Genomic DNA, 16,293 nt, shown 5'->3' on the forward strand with positions numbered 1-16,293 from the left:
ACAGCCATTTCCTACTATTTAATAAGAAATTTTGATTGGGTCATCATTGGATTAGCACTACTTTAAAAAAAAATATGTCTAGGCACCTGGCTTAAAATGAAGAAACAGGGTATATGAATCAATAAACACGTCATAATTTGAAGGAGCATAAACAGCATTTCACAGATTCTTCTGTGCTGGGACATTGGTATTTAAATTTTGTGTAAGTAATCTGAAAGACAGGCCACCAGCTTCATAGGTAACATTGAGTTATTCCAAGCAGAAAATGCCAGCAGTAGCAAATGGGAGTAATGGTAGGAAAAATCTGAAAGTGTGAGTAGTAAGTAGCCATAAAGAAAGCAGCTCTCATTCTTTAATCCTCAATGCCCAGGATTATTGACCCAGCTTTTTAGGTAAGCAGGGTCACAGAGAGATGCTGTTAGCTAATAAAGTACCTTGGACATGAGGAGGTTCCATGGAACTGGGGTCTCCCTGTTCCCTCTAAAGTAGGTTCTAGGCAAAACATGGACCACTTTCTCTCTGGGTCCAAACTGGGATGTTCTGTCACTCCAGAGAAGTCTTCCTGTAGCGGTGTGATGGGCAAAAAAACTAATGAAGTGAAGCTTTCCCCTGAAGGAAAAATGTTTTGTGGAGGCTTAACTAAACCTTGTAGTCAGGTACTCTAATGTACTTGCAAGGGATCAGTTAACTCACAAGCAAGATTTGAGGCCATCTTTGAGATCTCCAAAGTCCTTTGAGGGATGACACGAGCCTTGTGCAAGGAAAATGTTCTTAAAAAACCAGGAGTTTACTCTAGATCCTATGGGATAAATCCAGAGTCAATGATAAATTGCAGTCCAGTTCATGGATGGAAGACACTAAAATGTAGTAGTTCAGAAGGATTCAGAGATCACTGGGCCTGAAGTAGAAAGAATTTTGTATTTGTACTAGGGTCTCTGATTTTGCTTCCTTTTATACCTGATAAGATCAAAGGGTTGGTATGGTATGTATGTCTCTGTGTAAAACTCTCAAAGGTCTTGTATGCTTTATTTTTTTTTTAATTTTTTTAAATGTTTTATTTATTTCTAGGAGAGAGAGAGAGAGAGAGACAGCGTGAGCAGGGGAGGGTCAGAGAGAGAGGGAGTCACAGACTGAAATAGGCTCCAGGCTCTGAGCTGGCAGTCAGCACAGAACCCGATGCGGGGCTCGAACCCACGAACCGCGAGATCATGACCTAAGCGAAAGTCAGATGCTTAACCGACTAAGCCACCCAGGCGCCCCAGGTTTTGTATGCTTTAAAGGAGAATGCATGTTGGAAACAACTTCGGAGTCAATTCCTCTAATTCCTGTATATTCTAATGTTTCTATTTATATAGTTGCTTTTAGTCAACTGATTATAGGAGCACCTGGATAACTCAGTAGATTAAGTGTCCAACTTTGGCTCAGGCCATGATCTCCGCACTGGTGAGCTCAACCTCTAATCAGGATCTCTGCTGTCAGCACAGACCCTGCTTAGGATCCTCTGTCCCCCTCTTCCCTGCCCCTTCCCCAAACGAATGTGCACACTCTCTAAAATAAATAAAATAAACATTAAAAAAGTAGATAAATAAATAAACAACTTATTATAAGAGGAATAGAAAGAATGCAATTAATTTTCACATCAGTAAGAAAAACTGACAGTTGCTTTCCTATATGAAGATCACATTTACTAAGCATTTTCAATGCACCGATATTTCATACTTCATTTAATTGTTACAAGGCCTTCAGGTACTATTATTATTCACATTTCAGAAACTGGGAAACTGAGGCTCAGCAGTATTAAATAATGTATCCAGGGCTACCTGGCTGAGCTAAGACAACTCCAGAGTCAACTCAAAGTTGATCTGATTTCAAAGTCAATGTTCTCAATATCCCTAAATATATAAGAACTTACTGATTTCTTTAAAGTTCTTTAAAGTTCATGTTTGTATTCAATTGTAATTTATATAACCATAACAATAGGAAATTTCACTAAAATACTTTCTCATCTTTACTCTCTACCTGAAAACTCTTTCCATTTTATTCTACATGCACGTTACCCTGGCAGTAGAACATCCACCATCACAGATTATAAAAACTGTTTTACAGCAGACATGTTCCTGAATGTCATGACTATTCATGTACTGGTTCAAGTGCTTTCAAACAAATTTGTTTTGTGGTGACCACTCTATTGCATTTTTGAGTAGGTTGTAAATCTTGTTAAAACCAATAAAAATATAATTTCAGAAAGTTTCAAAAGCAATCTCTCATGTCATTGGAGTCTCAAATGTTTTTCTGTTTCTACTTTCTTCTTGTGCAGTCAAGAATTCTGGTCAGAATAATTTTATCTTTAGATATAAAATTTCTTTCTAATTTCAAAAAGTAATACGTGATGACTTGGAAGAATTTAGGATATGTATAAAGGTATAAAGAAAAAATTCAAAATTCCATTACTCACAGATAAAAAAACATGAACATTTTAATGTACTTCCCTTAAATATATACGAGATAAAAATTTAACTGTGTCTTATTTTGGAGAGTGGTTGAAGAATTTCAAGTAATTTAAAATTATATACACACATTTCAAATATATTTATTATATATGTATATATTCATCTAACATATTCACTAACGTTTTCAAATACTTTTTCTAAAGTTATCCCATTTCTTTATTTGATGACTGTAAGATGTTATGATTATAAGCAAAAATGTGGCAAATTTGTCTAGTTGTGAATTAAAAAATAAATTAATGGGATTTGTATATAACAGAAATTTTGAATTTTTGCAAGTTTTAGTTTTATTCTTTCTGTTTACAAAGATAATATGTGGTCATTCTAAACAAATCAGATAGTATATATAAGTATTAAAAATAGGTAATATTTGTTGAGTGTCTTCTATGTGCCAGGCACCATTCTATGGGGTTTTTTTTTAAGTCAATTAATCCTCACAAGAACTCTGTACAGTAGTGACTATTATGATTTCCATTTTAAAATGAGAAATTTAGTCTTCAAGAGGCCAATTTACTTGAAGTCTTAGTTTACCAGGAAAACAGTTAAGCCAAACTAGCATGGTTTTTGTTTATTCATTGAGCTGTTTATTTCAATGAGAAAATAAAATGAAGAATTAGGACCTGCCATGAATTCATAAAGGAAAGTCTTCATTGGATAAGAGAAAATGATAGTTCCATGTGATGCTTTTGTAGGAAAAAAAAGGTAAAGGTAGGGGTGTGAAAGCAGATCTAGGAGGATCTGGAGCCAGCTGAGCCCTTGGAGGAAAGGTTAATGGATCACTATCAAGGACATGTAGTTACTGAATGCACAGTTGAGATCCAAAGCCAGGCAGGATGTCCTCATAGTTAGTTATTCCCTAATTTGCCTCTATAGATTATGAAGGAGAATAGGGCCTTGCGTGGGTCAGATGGCTAAGCAGCTGACTTTGGCTCAGGTCATGATCTTGTGCTTCATGAGTTTAAGCCCCACATCGGGCTCTGTGCTGACAGCTCAGAACCTGGAGCCTGCTTCAGATTCTGTGTCTCCCTCTCATTTTCTCTGTCCCTCTCCTGCTTACACTCTGTCTCTCTGTGTGTCTCTCAAAAATAAGTAAACATTAAAAAAAATTTTTTTTAAATATAAAGAAGAAAGACATCAAGAAAAAAGCCAAAGGTCCTCTGATTCCATGAGTCAAGGACAACATTTTGTATATTTCCAGACACTCTTTGACGCAATGCTCAACTGTAGCTGACCTAAGTTTTGGCAGAATGTCCTGTGAGCCTCTTGGAATATGAGCGCATGTTGTGAGAAACTTCTTCAAGGCCATTTCTCATTTGTCTTGGTATCTTTTCAGGAGATTATCATGAGATAGTGTCTCATCATCTCCTAGGTTCTAAGAAGGTAAGAGGTTTGCCAACTTCTCCTCTGCCAGGCAATTACAATGCTAATTACCTGGAGTTAGGTCAAATTTCACTGGTGAGGGCACAGTCTTCCCCCCCCCCCGCAAGACTACCCTCACTTCAGACACTAGCTGAGAGCTCAGTTTCTCAGGCCACACACACTTCTGGCCACAAACTCAGAAGTTCCCACGATCCTTCAATTTTTCTAATTCACTGGAACAACTCAACAGGACTCAGGAAAGCACTACACTGTAGTGACTGTAGTTTTATTATGATGGATACAAAGCAGGACCAGCCATCTGAAGAGACCCATGTGGGGCAAGCTCTGGGAGGGTCCTAAATGCAGAGCTTTCAGATCTTCAGACTGTCTAATTGTCCCACACATCACTGTATGATTACCAACCAGGGAAGCTCACCCGAACTTCTATGTTCAGAGTTTTTATACAGGTTTCTGTAGGTGGGCACAATTGATTAAATCATGAGCCAAATGTTTGAACCTAGTCTCTCGTCCCTCTCTCCTTCCCAGAAGTTGGGCTGATATCACCTGGTTCAAAGTCCCAAACTCTCTAGGTGCACCTGCGTGGCTCAATTGGTTAAGCATTCAACTCTTGATTTCAGCTCAGATCATAATCTCACAGTTTTTGAGCTCAAGCCACCCCCCCACCCCTCGCCCCAACTCTCTGTGCTGGCAGCATGGAGCCTGCTTGGGATTCTGTCTTCCTCTCTCTCTGCCCCTCCCCCACTTTCTCTATCTCTCAAAACAAATAAAAAATAAACTTAAAAAAAGTCCCACTCTCTAATCACATGATGGTCAAAGACATCCTATCTCTGGCGAAATTTCAAGGATTTAGAGGTTAGCCCCTAGAAACCATCAGCCACATTCTTTCCTATACAACATCTCCACCTCTTTAGCATGCAACTGCAGTCTATCAAACTATTTTGCAGCATGCAGCAGAGAATCAGCTCATCAGCGACAGGGTACCCCACCTCTCAGGTTGCATTGTCATTCAGCCCCTTTTGTTTCTGTCTTGGACTGTGGGAAAAGGAACCTGCGGAACGGGCATCTTTGCTGTTCTTGCTTTTGTTATCTATGTAATAAGCTGTCTGAATTTTAAAAAGCTTGTGGTTTTGTTGTTTGTTTTTTAGTTTTTTATTTGTTTTCTTTTGTTTTTGCCAGCCAAATCTCTTAGCCTTGCTTGACCTGTCATGTACGGAAATAAGAAATAAGAAAATCCCGAGAGGATAATTATGAGTGCTTCAGGTGTTTGATTGTTTTAGCCATTCAAGTGGGGGGTGTCTAGGTGGCTCAGTCAGTTAAGCATCTGACTCTTGATTTCAGCGCAGGCCATGATCTCACCGTTTGTGAGTTTGAGCCTGGCATTTCTTAGTGTAGAACTTGCTTTGGCTTCTCTTTCTTACTCTCCCTATTTCTCCCTCTCTCTATTCCTATCTCCTGGTCACATGCATGCACTCTCTCTATCTCTCTCTCAAAATAAATAAATAAATAAACTGGGGGAAAAAAGAACACTCAAATGAGAGTTATGCGGTAGGCTAGATGTGACATTGGAGCCTGAAGGAAAGAGGAGAAAGTAATCTGTGCAGTGACAATGAATGACATCAGAGGAAAGAATCAGTTCTCTGAAGAAAACAATGTAGAGAAGCTAATGGTGAAGGACTACTTTAATGTGAGCTCAGAGTTAAGCAGTCATAAAATCTTTGAATAAAAAATGGCTTTGGAGGTGTTATATCCAACCTGTTACCTGATACAAAGATTTTTTTCTACATCATCCCAGCAAATGATTATACAGGTAGTTTCTGCTTCAATATACAGGGAGGAAGAGCGAGGCCACTGATTGTCAGGGCAACCAGTTCTATTCATATAGATCTGAATGCCTTTGCAGTCTTTCGCATATTGAGCCAAAAACCCGCCTTTTATTAATTTTTACTATCAAGCCTTTACTACCTTATAGAGCACATATTCACAAAGCTATTATCCATTCTTTGTGATGTATATGCTATGAGATCAACCAGCAAATTAAACATTTGAGTTTTGTCATCAGCACATTAAACATATACATACCTTCACCCACACCTCACACGACCCTTCTTGGTTCTTTCTCACTATCTTGGTTATCTTGCTGTCTCATCAGCATCTTTCTTAAAATAGAACATCTACATATGATTGCATCCGTGGAGAGAATGATGGAATGACTATATCCAATAAAATGCCTTATTTCTATTTCTTTTATTTTTATAAATGTATTTTTAACCTTACACAGTCTTCTTCATAAAAGAATCTGAGGGAGATAGGAAAATGAAATGTATGTAATGCCTTATTCTGCCTCCTGCAATTGAATTTTAAGTGTATTTGTGTTTTAAATAATATTTTAAAACAATTTGATTTGCTTTTGTATTATGAAAATAATATAGTTTATGGTTAAAAATGCAAATAGGAATGGTATAAGGCAATAAAAAATCCCCACCTCTGTAAAATTTATAATCCTACTCCTTAAAGGCAACCACAGTTTAATTTACTATATTCATCCAGAATTCTTTTTCTACATTAGGCATCTTTCCACATCAGCCCTATGGATCTACCTTATTCTTTGTAATGACTGCATAATATTTTATTGTTTGGTCCCACCATGTAATAAAGTCGTCAGTTATTTACCTTTCCCCATTGATCGATATAGAGGTTGTTTCCTCTTTTTTTTAAATTTCATAGCAATACAAAAAAAAAAAACTGTGTTGGGGTGCCTGGGTGGCTCACTTGGTTAGGCGTCTGACTTCGGCTCAGGTCATGATCTCACGGTTCGTGAGTTCGAACCCCGCGTCTCGGGCTCTGTGCTGACAGCTTGGAGCCTGTTTCGGATTCTGTGTCTCTCTCTCTCTCTGGCCCTCCTCTGCTCATGCTCTGTTTCTCTCTCTCTGAATAATAAATGAAACATTAAAATTAAAAAAAAACAACTGTGTTTTTTTGAACATTTGAGAAAGTCTATCTGTAAAATAAATTCCTACACTTGGTCTTAGCCAAAAGGCTGGGAAGCGATTAAAATAAATTCCTTAAAGCAGAACTGCTGTGTCAAAATGTATGTGTGTCCTGAAGGGTATACCGGTAGACATGGCTAAGAGTGTGTGGTAGTGCTTGCTTTTCCAGATGCCAAACTTTAAAATAATTGCTAATCTAACAGCAGATAAATGAAGTATGATTTGGGCTGCGTATTTTCTGTTTGCCCCTTCAGATCTACCCTGCACCCTTCTTTTTCCCTGCTTCCCGCCCCCCGCCCAGGGGGTCAATCTGTATGGACCTCATCACTGGGCTCCTGTGTCCTCTCTATCTTCCTATATGTCAGGATTAGGAAAAGCACCAACAGGAGATGGATGGTTGGGTGGGGAGGAAAGTGAAGTGGAGATATTTATTTATTTATTTATTTATTTATTTATTTGGGCTCCCTTCACATGAAGTCTCTGTGGGCTGGCTGTGACTCTTCAGCAAAGGACACAGCTCCTCTCCACATACTCTTCTCTTGCCCCACCTTTGTAAAGAGTAGTCTCGTGTTCCTCAAAACTTATTTAAATGTTCTGTTTCCTGCCAGTTCTTATTCCTGGGAGCTCAGCCTAGAGTATTACCGGCTCTCCCAGTGATTTCGTGAGTTACATATACCATTCTAGTAAATCTCTCTTGTTCTAGTTAGAGCAGGTTCTGTGGTTCACTCTAGCAAACTGGTTAAGAACCCTTGTTAACTGGGTCATTTCTACCTAAGTATAACTGAAAGTCTAGCAATTCACTCATTCAATAAATGGTTACTGAGTACCTCCTATGTGCTTGACATTGTCTTGCTATTGCAGGTGGAAAAGTAGACAAGATTATAGTTATAGTTGCTCTTCATGGGGTTTAGAGTGTATAAGAAAATTAATAAATATAAAATATTATTTTAGACAGTGCTAAATACACTGTGAAGAAAATAAAGTAAATCAGGTAGAGGGTGAGTGACTATGTATATTCTGGTATTTTATAAAGAATGCTTAGGAAGTGTCCCTCAAGAGATGTAATTTGATATTAGAACTGAATGATGAGTGTGACGATCTTGGGCATATGTGTTCCAGGCATATGGAACACCAGAGTGGCTTTTGGTTGTGTGTCGAATATGTGGTCTGCTTGCCTAATACCCAATGCCTCTTCTTCCTTGCTGGGAGAGCTCTAATTTGGTTCAGACACAATATGTAGACTCAAGGGACAAACCACCATTTGTCTAAGAAAATCATGGAAATCCTGTTGCACGCTGTCAGTAATTGATTTAGGCACAGGGATATAACTCAGTTCTGGCCAAGAAGACATGAGAGGAAATTTTCTGGGGTCCTCTTGAGAATTTTTCTTTCTGGTAAGACATAGTCACAAAGAAAAAAGTTCCTAAGTCTCTTTCCTTATGTTTTTGCCTTGAAACGCACTTTGTGAGACTGTAATACCTAGAAATGTAATAATTTAACAACCATGAGATAACAAACCAGGTTTAAAAGACAACAGATTGAGATGGCAAAGTGAAAGGCTGGGAAGAGCCTGGACCATAATGACACTTTGGACTTTCCAAACCAACTGAAGGACCTTCAGACTTTTTTTTTTAAATGCTTATTTTTAAGAGAGAGAAAGAGCAGAAGAGGGGCAAAGAGAGAGGTGGCAGAGGATCCTAAGTGGTCTTTACACTGGCAGCAGAGAGCTCAATGTGGGACTCGATTTCATGAACTGTGAGATCATGACCTGAGCTGAAGTCAGATGCTTAACCAATTGAACCCCCTCCACCTCCCCGATTTCTTAAGTAATTTGAACAATTTAATAGCTTAGGTCACAATCAGGTGGGGCTTTTGTTTCTTGCAGTTAATATACTAACCCACATACTAGCCATGGAAGTGTAGGGAGAGTATGGTACCAAGGTAAGAAAGATGGACAGGGGTCCATCATCCAATGGCTCTTAGGCCAAGGCATGAGTTTGATTTTATTTTAAGGATAAGATATTTTAGCAGATGATCAAGTCAATGCAGGCATATGATATATATCTATCTATATTTATATGTATATTTGTATCTATATACATACTTATGCATAGGTGAAATATAATTTGTTCTTAAAATAATAGAAAAGATACATTTAATAAAAATATATTTACCATTTCCTTTTTAATTTTTAGAGAAATTACTATTTAGAACCAGATTAAAAGAAATAAAAGTTCTTATGAATACCTCAGGAAATACCTTGGCTGAAAATCTCAAAGGTTAAGAATCTTTACTTAATGTCTGACATCCTATGCTTGGGAGAACCTTAACACAGTTTCTAGGTATTGCTTTTGCCCTCTTTAGTCATGTCAGGGTCTTTACCAATTATGTTCTGCTTCAGAGAGTTCAGTTGTCACCTTAAGCCCTTATCACCTTTTGTCCCCAATTTTGGCCTCAGCCTTTTGTCCCCAATTTTGGCCTCAGCCTTGACTCTTTGTAAAGAAGGCAACTTCCATTTATAAGCATGGCTATACTAAATACCTTGGGTGTTGTTTTTCTCTTAGCTAGCACCAGAAGAATCGCAGAACAAGATAGCTCATTTAAAGCATTTTCCTCATGGTTGTCCTGTTCTCCCATTCAGGAAAAAGATTATTGGTTACCATGGCAATCAGCTTCCACAGCATTCCATTACAAGTAACCGCACAGGTATAGCACAAGCTTTTACTCAACATTCTTTACTGTAGCTCTCTGCAGATCTGCATATTTTTTCCAGCCTGTTCTCTGTAACTGCTGTTTAGAACAAGCAACCTAAAGTTAAGCCAGGTAATTTTTTCAAAGACACCATATCCCCATCTATTCTAAACATTTTAAAAATTCACATATATAGTTGTACAATGATTTTCTCATAGCACCAACCAAAAACTTTCTGGTATGCTCTTTAATAAGTCTGGGATTATTTGCGTCTCTGTAACCATTTTTAGAAAACAAATAATGAATTTACAGTAAAATATCAGAGCAAAAGGTAGTTTTATGAGAGTATCTCCCACGTGTTCTAAATCATATCTTTACTGAGGCTAAATCTCTAACTTGCCTCCCTCCATCATTCCCAAACCCTCTGATAAAACAATGCACAAACCCAGATGAGTACAAATTTTCCTCAACTCACCACGCTGGAGAGGCTAAGCCATTATATCCTTGAAACCATTAACTACCCTGGTTTGACCCAGAACATTATTAATAATAAAATAGAGCTTTGAACAAGCCAAACACATTTTACTGCCACCCAATGTCTGTTATATTGTGGAGGAGGTGGGATGACTTTGGACAACCAACTGGATGAACTCTGTTTCCCTACAAGTTTTTCATTCTTTTTTATTATTGTTATTAGTACATCTAGTCTTTGCTGGTTATGCGGTTTCTTCCTAACTAAGTGGCATAAACCATGAATCTTGAGACTTCTGTTGTATGCTGAAATATCTTTTAATTTATTATTTCTACTATGAGTTTATTCAAAGCAATAGCGGTATTCTGGTAATTAAAAAAAAAGAGAACTTGAAAGGGAGTTGCTATTACCTAATGTTAAGCAATCGAAAATAAAATCTGGCTTTAACCTCTTTCTTGCAAATTCTTTCTATCACCTAGATGTCTTTTCATTGAAAAAGGCCTATCTCACAGCCAATCTATGAACACCCCATTGAACACTGCCATCTCCTATTAAGGGCATGGAAGCAAATTCTGTAACTAAAACAGATGCCTTCGCCCACAGGTTCTAAAATCAGAGGGTATTCATAAACCTCTCCACAAATTTTCAGAGTGTAGTGGGAAACAGGAACTGTTAGAAATCTGAAACTCTACTAAAGTACTTTTTACCCCTTCCGGGAAAAGAAAATATATTACTTTCTAGGAAGCTCAATACTTTAAAAAACATACAAAGCAATCTGGGCTGGAAATTCATGGTTAGCATTTGGGTTACATCAGCCTCGTTTTAGATGATATTTACTTAAAATTTTTTTTAATGTTTATTCATTTTTGAGGGAGAAAGAGAGAGAGAGAGAGACAGAGAGAGAAGAGAGAGAAAATATGAATGGAGGAGGGCAGAGAGAGAGGGAGATGTAGAACCCGAAGCAGGCTCCAAGCTCTGAGCTGTCAGCACAGCACCCAATGAAGGCCTCAAACCCACAAGCTGCCAGATCATGACCTGAGTCGAAGTCAGGCGCTTAACTGAGTGAGCCATGAAGGCGCCTCAGACGATATTTGTTTTATTAGACGGAAAGCCATAGAATGGTTCTCTGACTCTTCTCAAAAATTGTGTTGGAATTGTTTCAAGGGAGGAGAAGAGCACTTACTTTTATATTTTTCTGATCAGATATTCCATGATACATAAAATGTTTTACCTATCCCTTTGGGTACACAGACATTTGTATACCTCAATATACTAATCTCATACCAGCTAGAAAGAAAAATTGACCAACTATTGGTAGACTTTTCTAGGTTGAGAACAGAGGCCAACATTAGATAACCACATAAACTCTGAGTAATTACATCCCGATGCACAATTAGATTTACATAGAAAAAAAGTTGCTCTCAATTTCAAGTCGACAAAAGAAGAGACCATGGTAGCTTTGAAAAGTAGAATCTCTAGTGAAAGGTCAGCATTTTAAAAGCAGGGAGGCAGCTGGCATGCTGTTTTGACAGTTGAGTAAAGATGAGGGGGAATAAGATTGGAAACTGGAGGAAGTTCTGATAAAAGGGTAGAACGAAGTGTTTGAAAATGGTAAAGTGAGAGCTTTAATCTACATGGACTAATGGAAAGAGTAGGAAAGAGAGAAAAGTGATTTAGTACAGATAGTAAATAGTTTGTGCAGAGATTTTATACAGTAATAACTTAATTTTTATTTTAATTTGCAAGTGCCAAGGGATGACATTATTTGAAGAATAACAGTTTTATTGTTTTAGCACTTTACACATAATAAGCTCCCATTTATCTGAAATATAAGTTAGTACCAGTTTCTATTAATGTGATGATATATATTAGACAAATTGGCAAGCAGGGGTTTGCTCTTGATTATCCTTTGTTATAACCTTAAAACTACTTTCAATATTTCAGATTATAAGATCATGATTTTATAATGTGAAGATAAACAGAAAGACTGGTTTAGATGCAAATTGGTCCTAACTTTTTGGCTGATGTCCTTTAATATCAAGCTTCTAACCTGATCAAGAAAACGTAAAAATAAAAACCTGGAAAACCAGTTTCCTTAACTAGGAGTCATGTGAGTAGTTTAACATTAAAACTTTTAAAAAAATACATGATAGAAATTCCTTAGAGTTTTAGCTTCTTTTATTTAAAACAAATGCATTGATATCCATTTATAGCTCTCCTAACAATCACTTTGCAGGTTGGTAATCTTATGTCCTGGCTTTTCCAGGTCACTTCAGATTTCAAATATTTTATCTGTTGTCAAATGATGTGTATGGATTTTAGTTTGGAAAACGTGGTCACTGAATTTATAGACCAACCCTGAAATAGCAATGGCCTTTGGCATTCTGCAGTTTTCTATTTCTGGGTCATGATTATCAAATTAAACCAAATCAAAGTTCATTATTCGAGTTTACCCAATAATCTAATAATAAAAGTAAGGACGTTTAAAAACTTTGTAGTAATTTGCAATTTGAAAAGCATTCGTAATATGATTTATTATAGACACAAACACACATAACTAGTAAACCTGTAAGTGGCTACTCACCCTTGTCATACAGGAAATGAAAAACAATACACTTAAGTGATACTGTAATTATATACTACATGGCCAAAGTAAAGAATACAAAAATAATCTGAACGAACTTCTATTAATACTAAAAAGAATTTGGGGGCTCCTGGGTGGCTTAGTCGGTTAAGCGTCCGACTTTCGCTTAGGTCATGATCTCGCGGTTCGTGGGTTCGAGCCCCGCGTCGGGCTCTGTGCTGACTGCCAGCTCAGAGCCTGGAGCCTGTTTCAGTCTGTGACTCCCTCTCTCTCTGACCCTCCCCTGCTCACGCTGTCTCTCTCTCTCTTTCCTAGAAATAAATAAAAATATTAAAAAAATATTAAAAAGAATTTGGTAGTCTTTCTAATTTTTAATGTCCATAGACTGGAATTCATTCTTGATAAACTGGAACCAAGAAAATATAGTGGCATTTGCTATAGCTATGACAATGATTATGAGTGAGTTTTAAAGATTGTCTCACTATCCTGTGCCAAAATGTTGCTGTTCTGCAAATGAAAACACTTAGATCATTTGACTGCCTTCCCTCCTCCAACCTAAATTACGACCCTTTATAACACTGTACGGCTTGTTCATAGTTATGCTCTTTATTCTTTTGTGACTCGGGAAACCACTAAGTGGGGGGAAAAGTTTTAAAGTCTAGTATGTTCAGAATGGCATTTAATAAGTCTTCAAAAATTAAGATGATTTTTCCCAAGTCTTGCTGGAAATCCATCTACCACCAGCGATCGGGGCTCTCCTCCCACATTTCCGTGCTAGTTGAAACTTGAGAAGCCCAGGGATGCTGCTGCGACAGGTGGGGGTGGGAGATAGGAGATCACCCGCTTGACACTTCGGCACTATTGCTACGAATGATTCACTTGTGTTTGGCACATTTGTTGCAAGGAAATCTCCTCCCGCCGCTTCCTTCTCGGAGCTCCTCTCGGGCTGTCTCCTGTGCTTTGGCCTTTAAGAAGCAGCAAGAGCAGGTGGGCACAGAGCTGCTGCTCACCGAGTCCTCCTCCCCCCGCTCCTTCCCTAATTTAGCAGGACTTCCGGCCGCGTGACATCATCCCCCGCACCAGGGTGACGAGAGCGGCGGGTGACGTGTGTGCGGAGAGGAGCGCGCTGACGTTGCTATTTAAAGGTCCTCCTGCGGGGAGGATGGAGACACAGCGCGAGCACCTGGTGTGGGGCGCGGAGGAGGCTGTGGCGGCCGGGAGCGGGGCCAGCAGACAGCGGAGGAGCAGAGCGCACGGTCCGCCCGCCGCTGGCCACTAGGGGAGGGGGGAAAGGAAGGAAGGACGGACTGACGGACCTGCCGGCCGGACTAGCTCCCACGAGGGCCGTCTCGGCCCCTGACCACCCGCCTTCCCGCCGCCCTCGCGGCTGCCGCTTCCTCTCCCGCCGCCCGCAGGGCCCCGCTGGCCCTCGGGACGGGTCCGCGTCCCAGCCCCCGACGCCTTCCCGCGGCTCAGAGGCGGCGGCCGCCTCCCGCCCCCTCCCACGAACGGGGGGAGGGACCGCTCTCGCTCCCGGTTCTCCCCGCCTCCTCCCCCGCCCTCCGCAGCCCGCTCCGCCGCCGCGCTCGGCTCACGCGGGCGGTGCTGACCCGGGAAGCAGCGCCCTCAGCTCCGCGAGCGGCCGGTGGAGGCGGAGGCAGCGGCGGGCTTCAGGCAGCCCGGGCCGGCGCTGCTCTGCCGAGCGGGAGCCGGAGGCCCGCGGAGGTGGGCGGTGATGGAAGCGTGAGGAGGCGGCGGCGGGCCGGGGGACTGTGAGGCAGCGTGTGGCGGCGGCGCGGAGCGTGAGAGGCGAGGAACGCGGGTGGGGGCGCTGGAGCAGCGGCTCTCCCGCGGCTTCGAGCCCCGCTCCCCTGCCCCCGACGCGGGATTAGCCGCCCGTCTCGGCGCGGGCGGGCGCCCGTCGACCCTTCAGCTCAGTCCAACGCCGCCGCTCGGCCCGCCCTGGCGCTGGGAGCGGGTGCCGAGGGCAGCGTGGGGCTTGGCTCTCTGATTCATTCATTCTCCGCCGCTGGCAGCCTCAGACCTGCGGTGCTCCGAAGAGAGGAGGGAAGACGGGCAGCAGCGAATGAAGGGCCGGGCGCCAGCAGGGCTCCATTGTGCTCGGCGGCGCGGGGCGGGAAGGGGCTGAGGGAGGTGGGATCGGGCCCCCTCCCCCTGCTCCCCGGCGTGCGCTGCGCCCCCAGCCTGCTGCCAGCCTGGAAATGGCTCCGTTTATTCTCTTCGGGAGAATGAATCGATCCTGCCCAGTCTTCTCTTCCTCCTCCCCACCTCCTCTCTGCTCCGAGTCTTAGGAGGGGAAACATTTAAAAGACAGATTCCAATGTGGAGTGCCGTGCCCATCGCGGGCTGTTGGGTTTGCACGTCGAGGAGATTTTTCTATATAGCTTTTTCTAACGTGAGCGCAGGGGAGCAGTGGCATGACTGCTTTTAGGATTTTTATTTTCTCGTAGGGATCTCTATAAAGTGCACGTCGCATTGGGTTACACGCTCCACCCCCAAGGGAACTGGTGTGGTGGAGAAATTTGAACCCGCAGCCTTAGTAGCACCAGAAGGCCGAGTTACCTGGCTCTCGCAGAGTGTCTGGGAGGACATGAGCGAAATGACCACCGAACTCATTTTTTGTAGGACTCGGTGAAGCTGGATTCTGCGTTTTCCGACAGACACGTAGACTCATTTTGTGGAATAGAGTTGACCGCTGTCTCCTCCGCGCAGCATTTTTAACTCTCATAAGCAAATGCCACCTCTGCTTGAACGTTTTGGTATTGACGAGAGAGAAATCCTTTTACCTAAGGGAACTAATTGAATTGTCAAGCACCACTGAAATACCTCCAGAAAAGGATCTCGGGGGGTGGAAAAGCGACTGCGAAATAGCAGACGGAGAAATTCCTTTGGAAGTTATTCTGTAGCAGAAGAGCAGAAACTTCAGAGCAAGTTCTCATTGGGCAAAATGGGGTAAGGATTTTTGTGCCTACCGTAGTTTTGCATCTGTTTTATGTATGTGTGTTGTTGAACGATGGTGGTGATTGTGTTTTATGTTTTCAGACGAACTTGCCACCTTGCTAAGCCGGTCCTACGTTAAAAATAAGGGTTTTGTTAACCTCTTCATAAGGTATTTTTTATAGAGTGACACCAGAGGTCATAGTTAGGGAACGTACATAAATAATTTGTAACCAGAATAGAATTCCGTTGGTAATATTTAAGAAGACAGCACCTTCTGCACTTTTACTGGTCAGGCGGCTGCCTCCGTTTGTAATTAAAATCCTACCATCTTGGGTTTTGTTGTCGGGGTCTTTGAGAGAGAAGTACTGCGTTCCCTCGGTACTTTGAGAATAATCAGTTGCACAAAGGAACGATTGTAAAGTAATGAGTGGTTGGACTTGAGTCCTTGAAAATGATCCAGTGTAAATGATTGCCTCCACTGTGCCCTCTGTTTTGCCCTTGAATATCCAAAGCTAACATGTAGAATTGATTCATTAGGGCATTACAATGGAAATCTGAAATTCTTACCGACGTGGTTTCCACGGTACCGGGAAAAATCTTTTTGTTGAAAGAACTTGTTCGCTTTTTCTCTTTTTTGCTCTAAAGCTCAGGTCTTCGGTTTGTGTTAAGTGTCACATCCGCACACCTTTCAGTGTTTTCCAACCTTTCATT

The 16,293-nt window shown here is 41.2% G+C and overlaps 1 protein-coding gene across 1 annotated transcript in view; it reads left to right on the forward strand.

Moving 5' to 3' along the window:
- The first annotated feature begins 13,815 nt into the window (after positions 1-13,815).
- HOMER1 (homer scaffold protein 1) overlaps positions 13,816-16,293 on the forward strand; it is a 140,056-nt gene continuing 137,578 nt past the window's right edge. The window contains exon 1 of the mRNA XM_039247463.1: positions 13,816-15,594. Coding sequence (XP_039103394.1) covers positions 15,590-15,594 — 5 coding nt within the window. The 5' untranslated portion in view covers positions 13,816-15,589. The remainder of the gene's footprint in view (positions 15,595-16,293) is intronic.

Source organism: Hyaena hyaena, unplaced genomic scaffold, assembly GCF_003009895.1.
Source record: "Hyaena hyaena isolate Hyena2069 unplaced genomic scaffold, ASM300989v1 scaffold_299, whole genome shotgun sequence".
Classification (NCBI taxonomy): domain Eukaryota; kingdom Metazoa; phylum Chordata; class Mammalia; order Carnivora; family Hyaenidae; genus Hyaena; species Hyaena hyaena.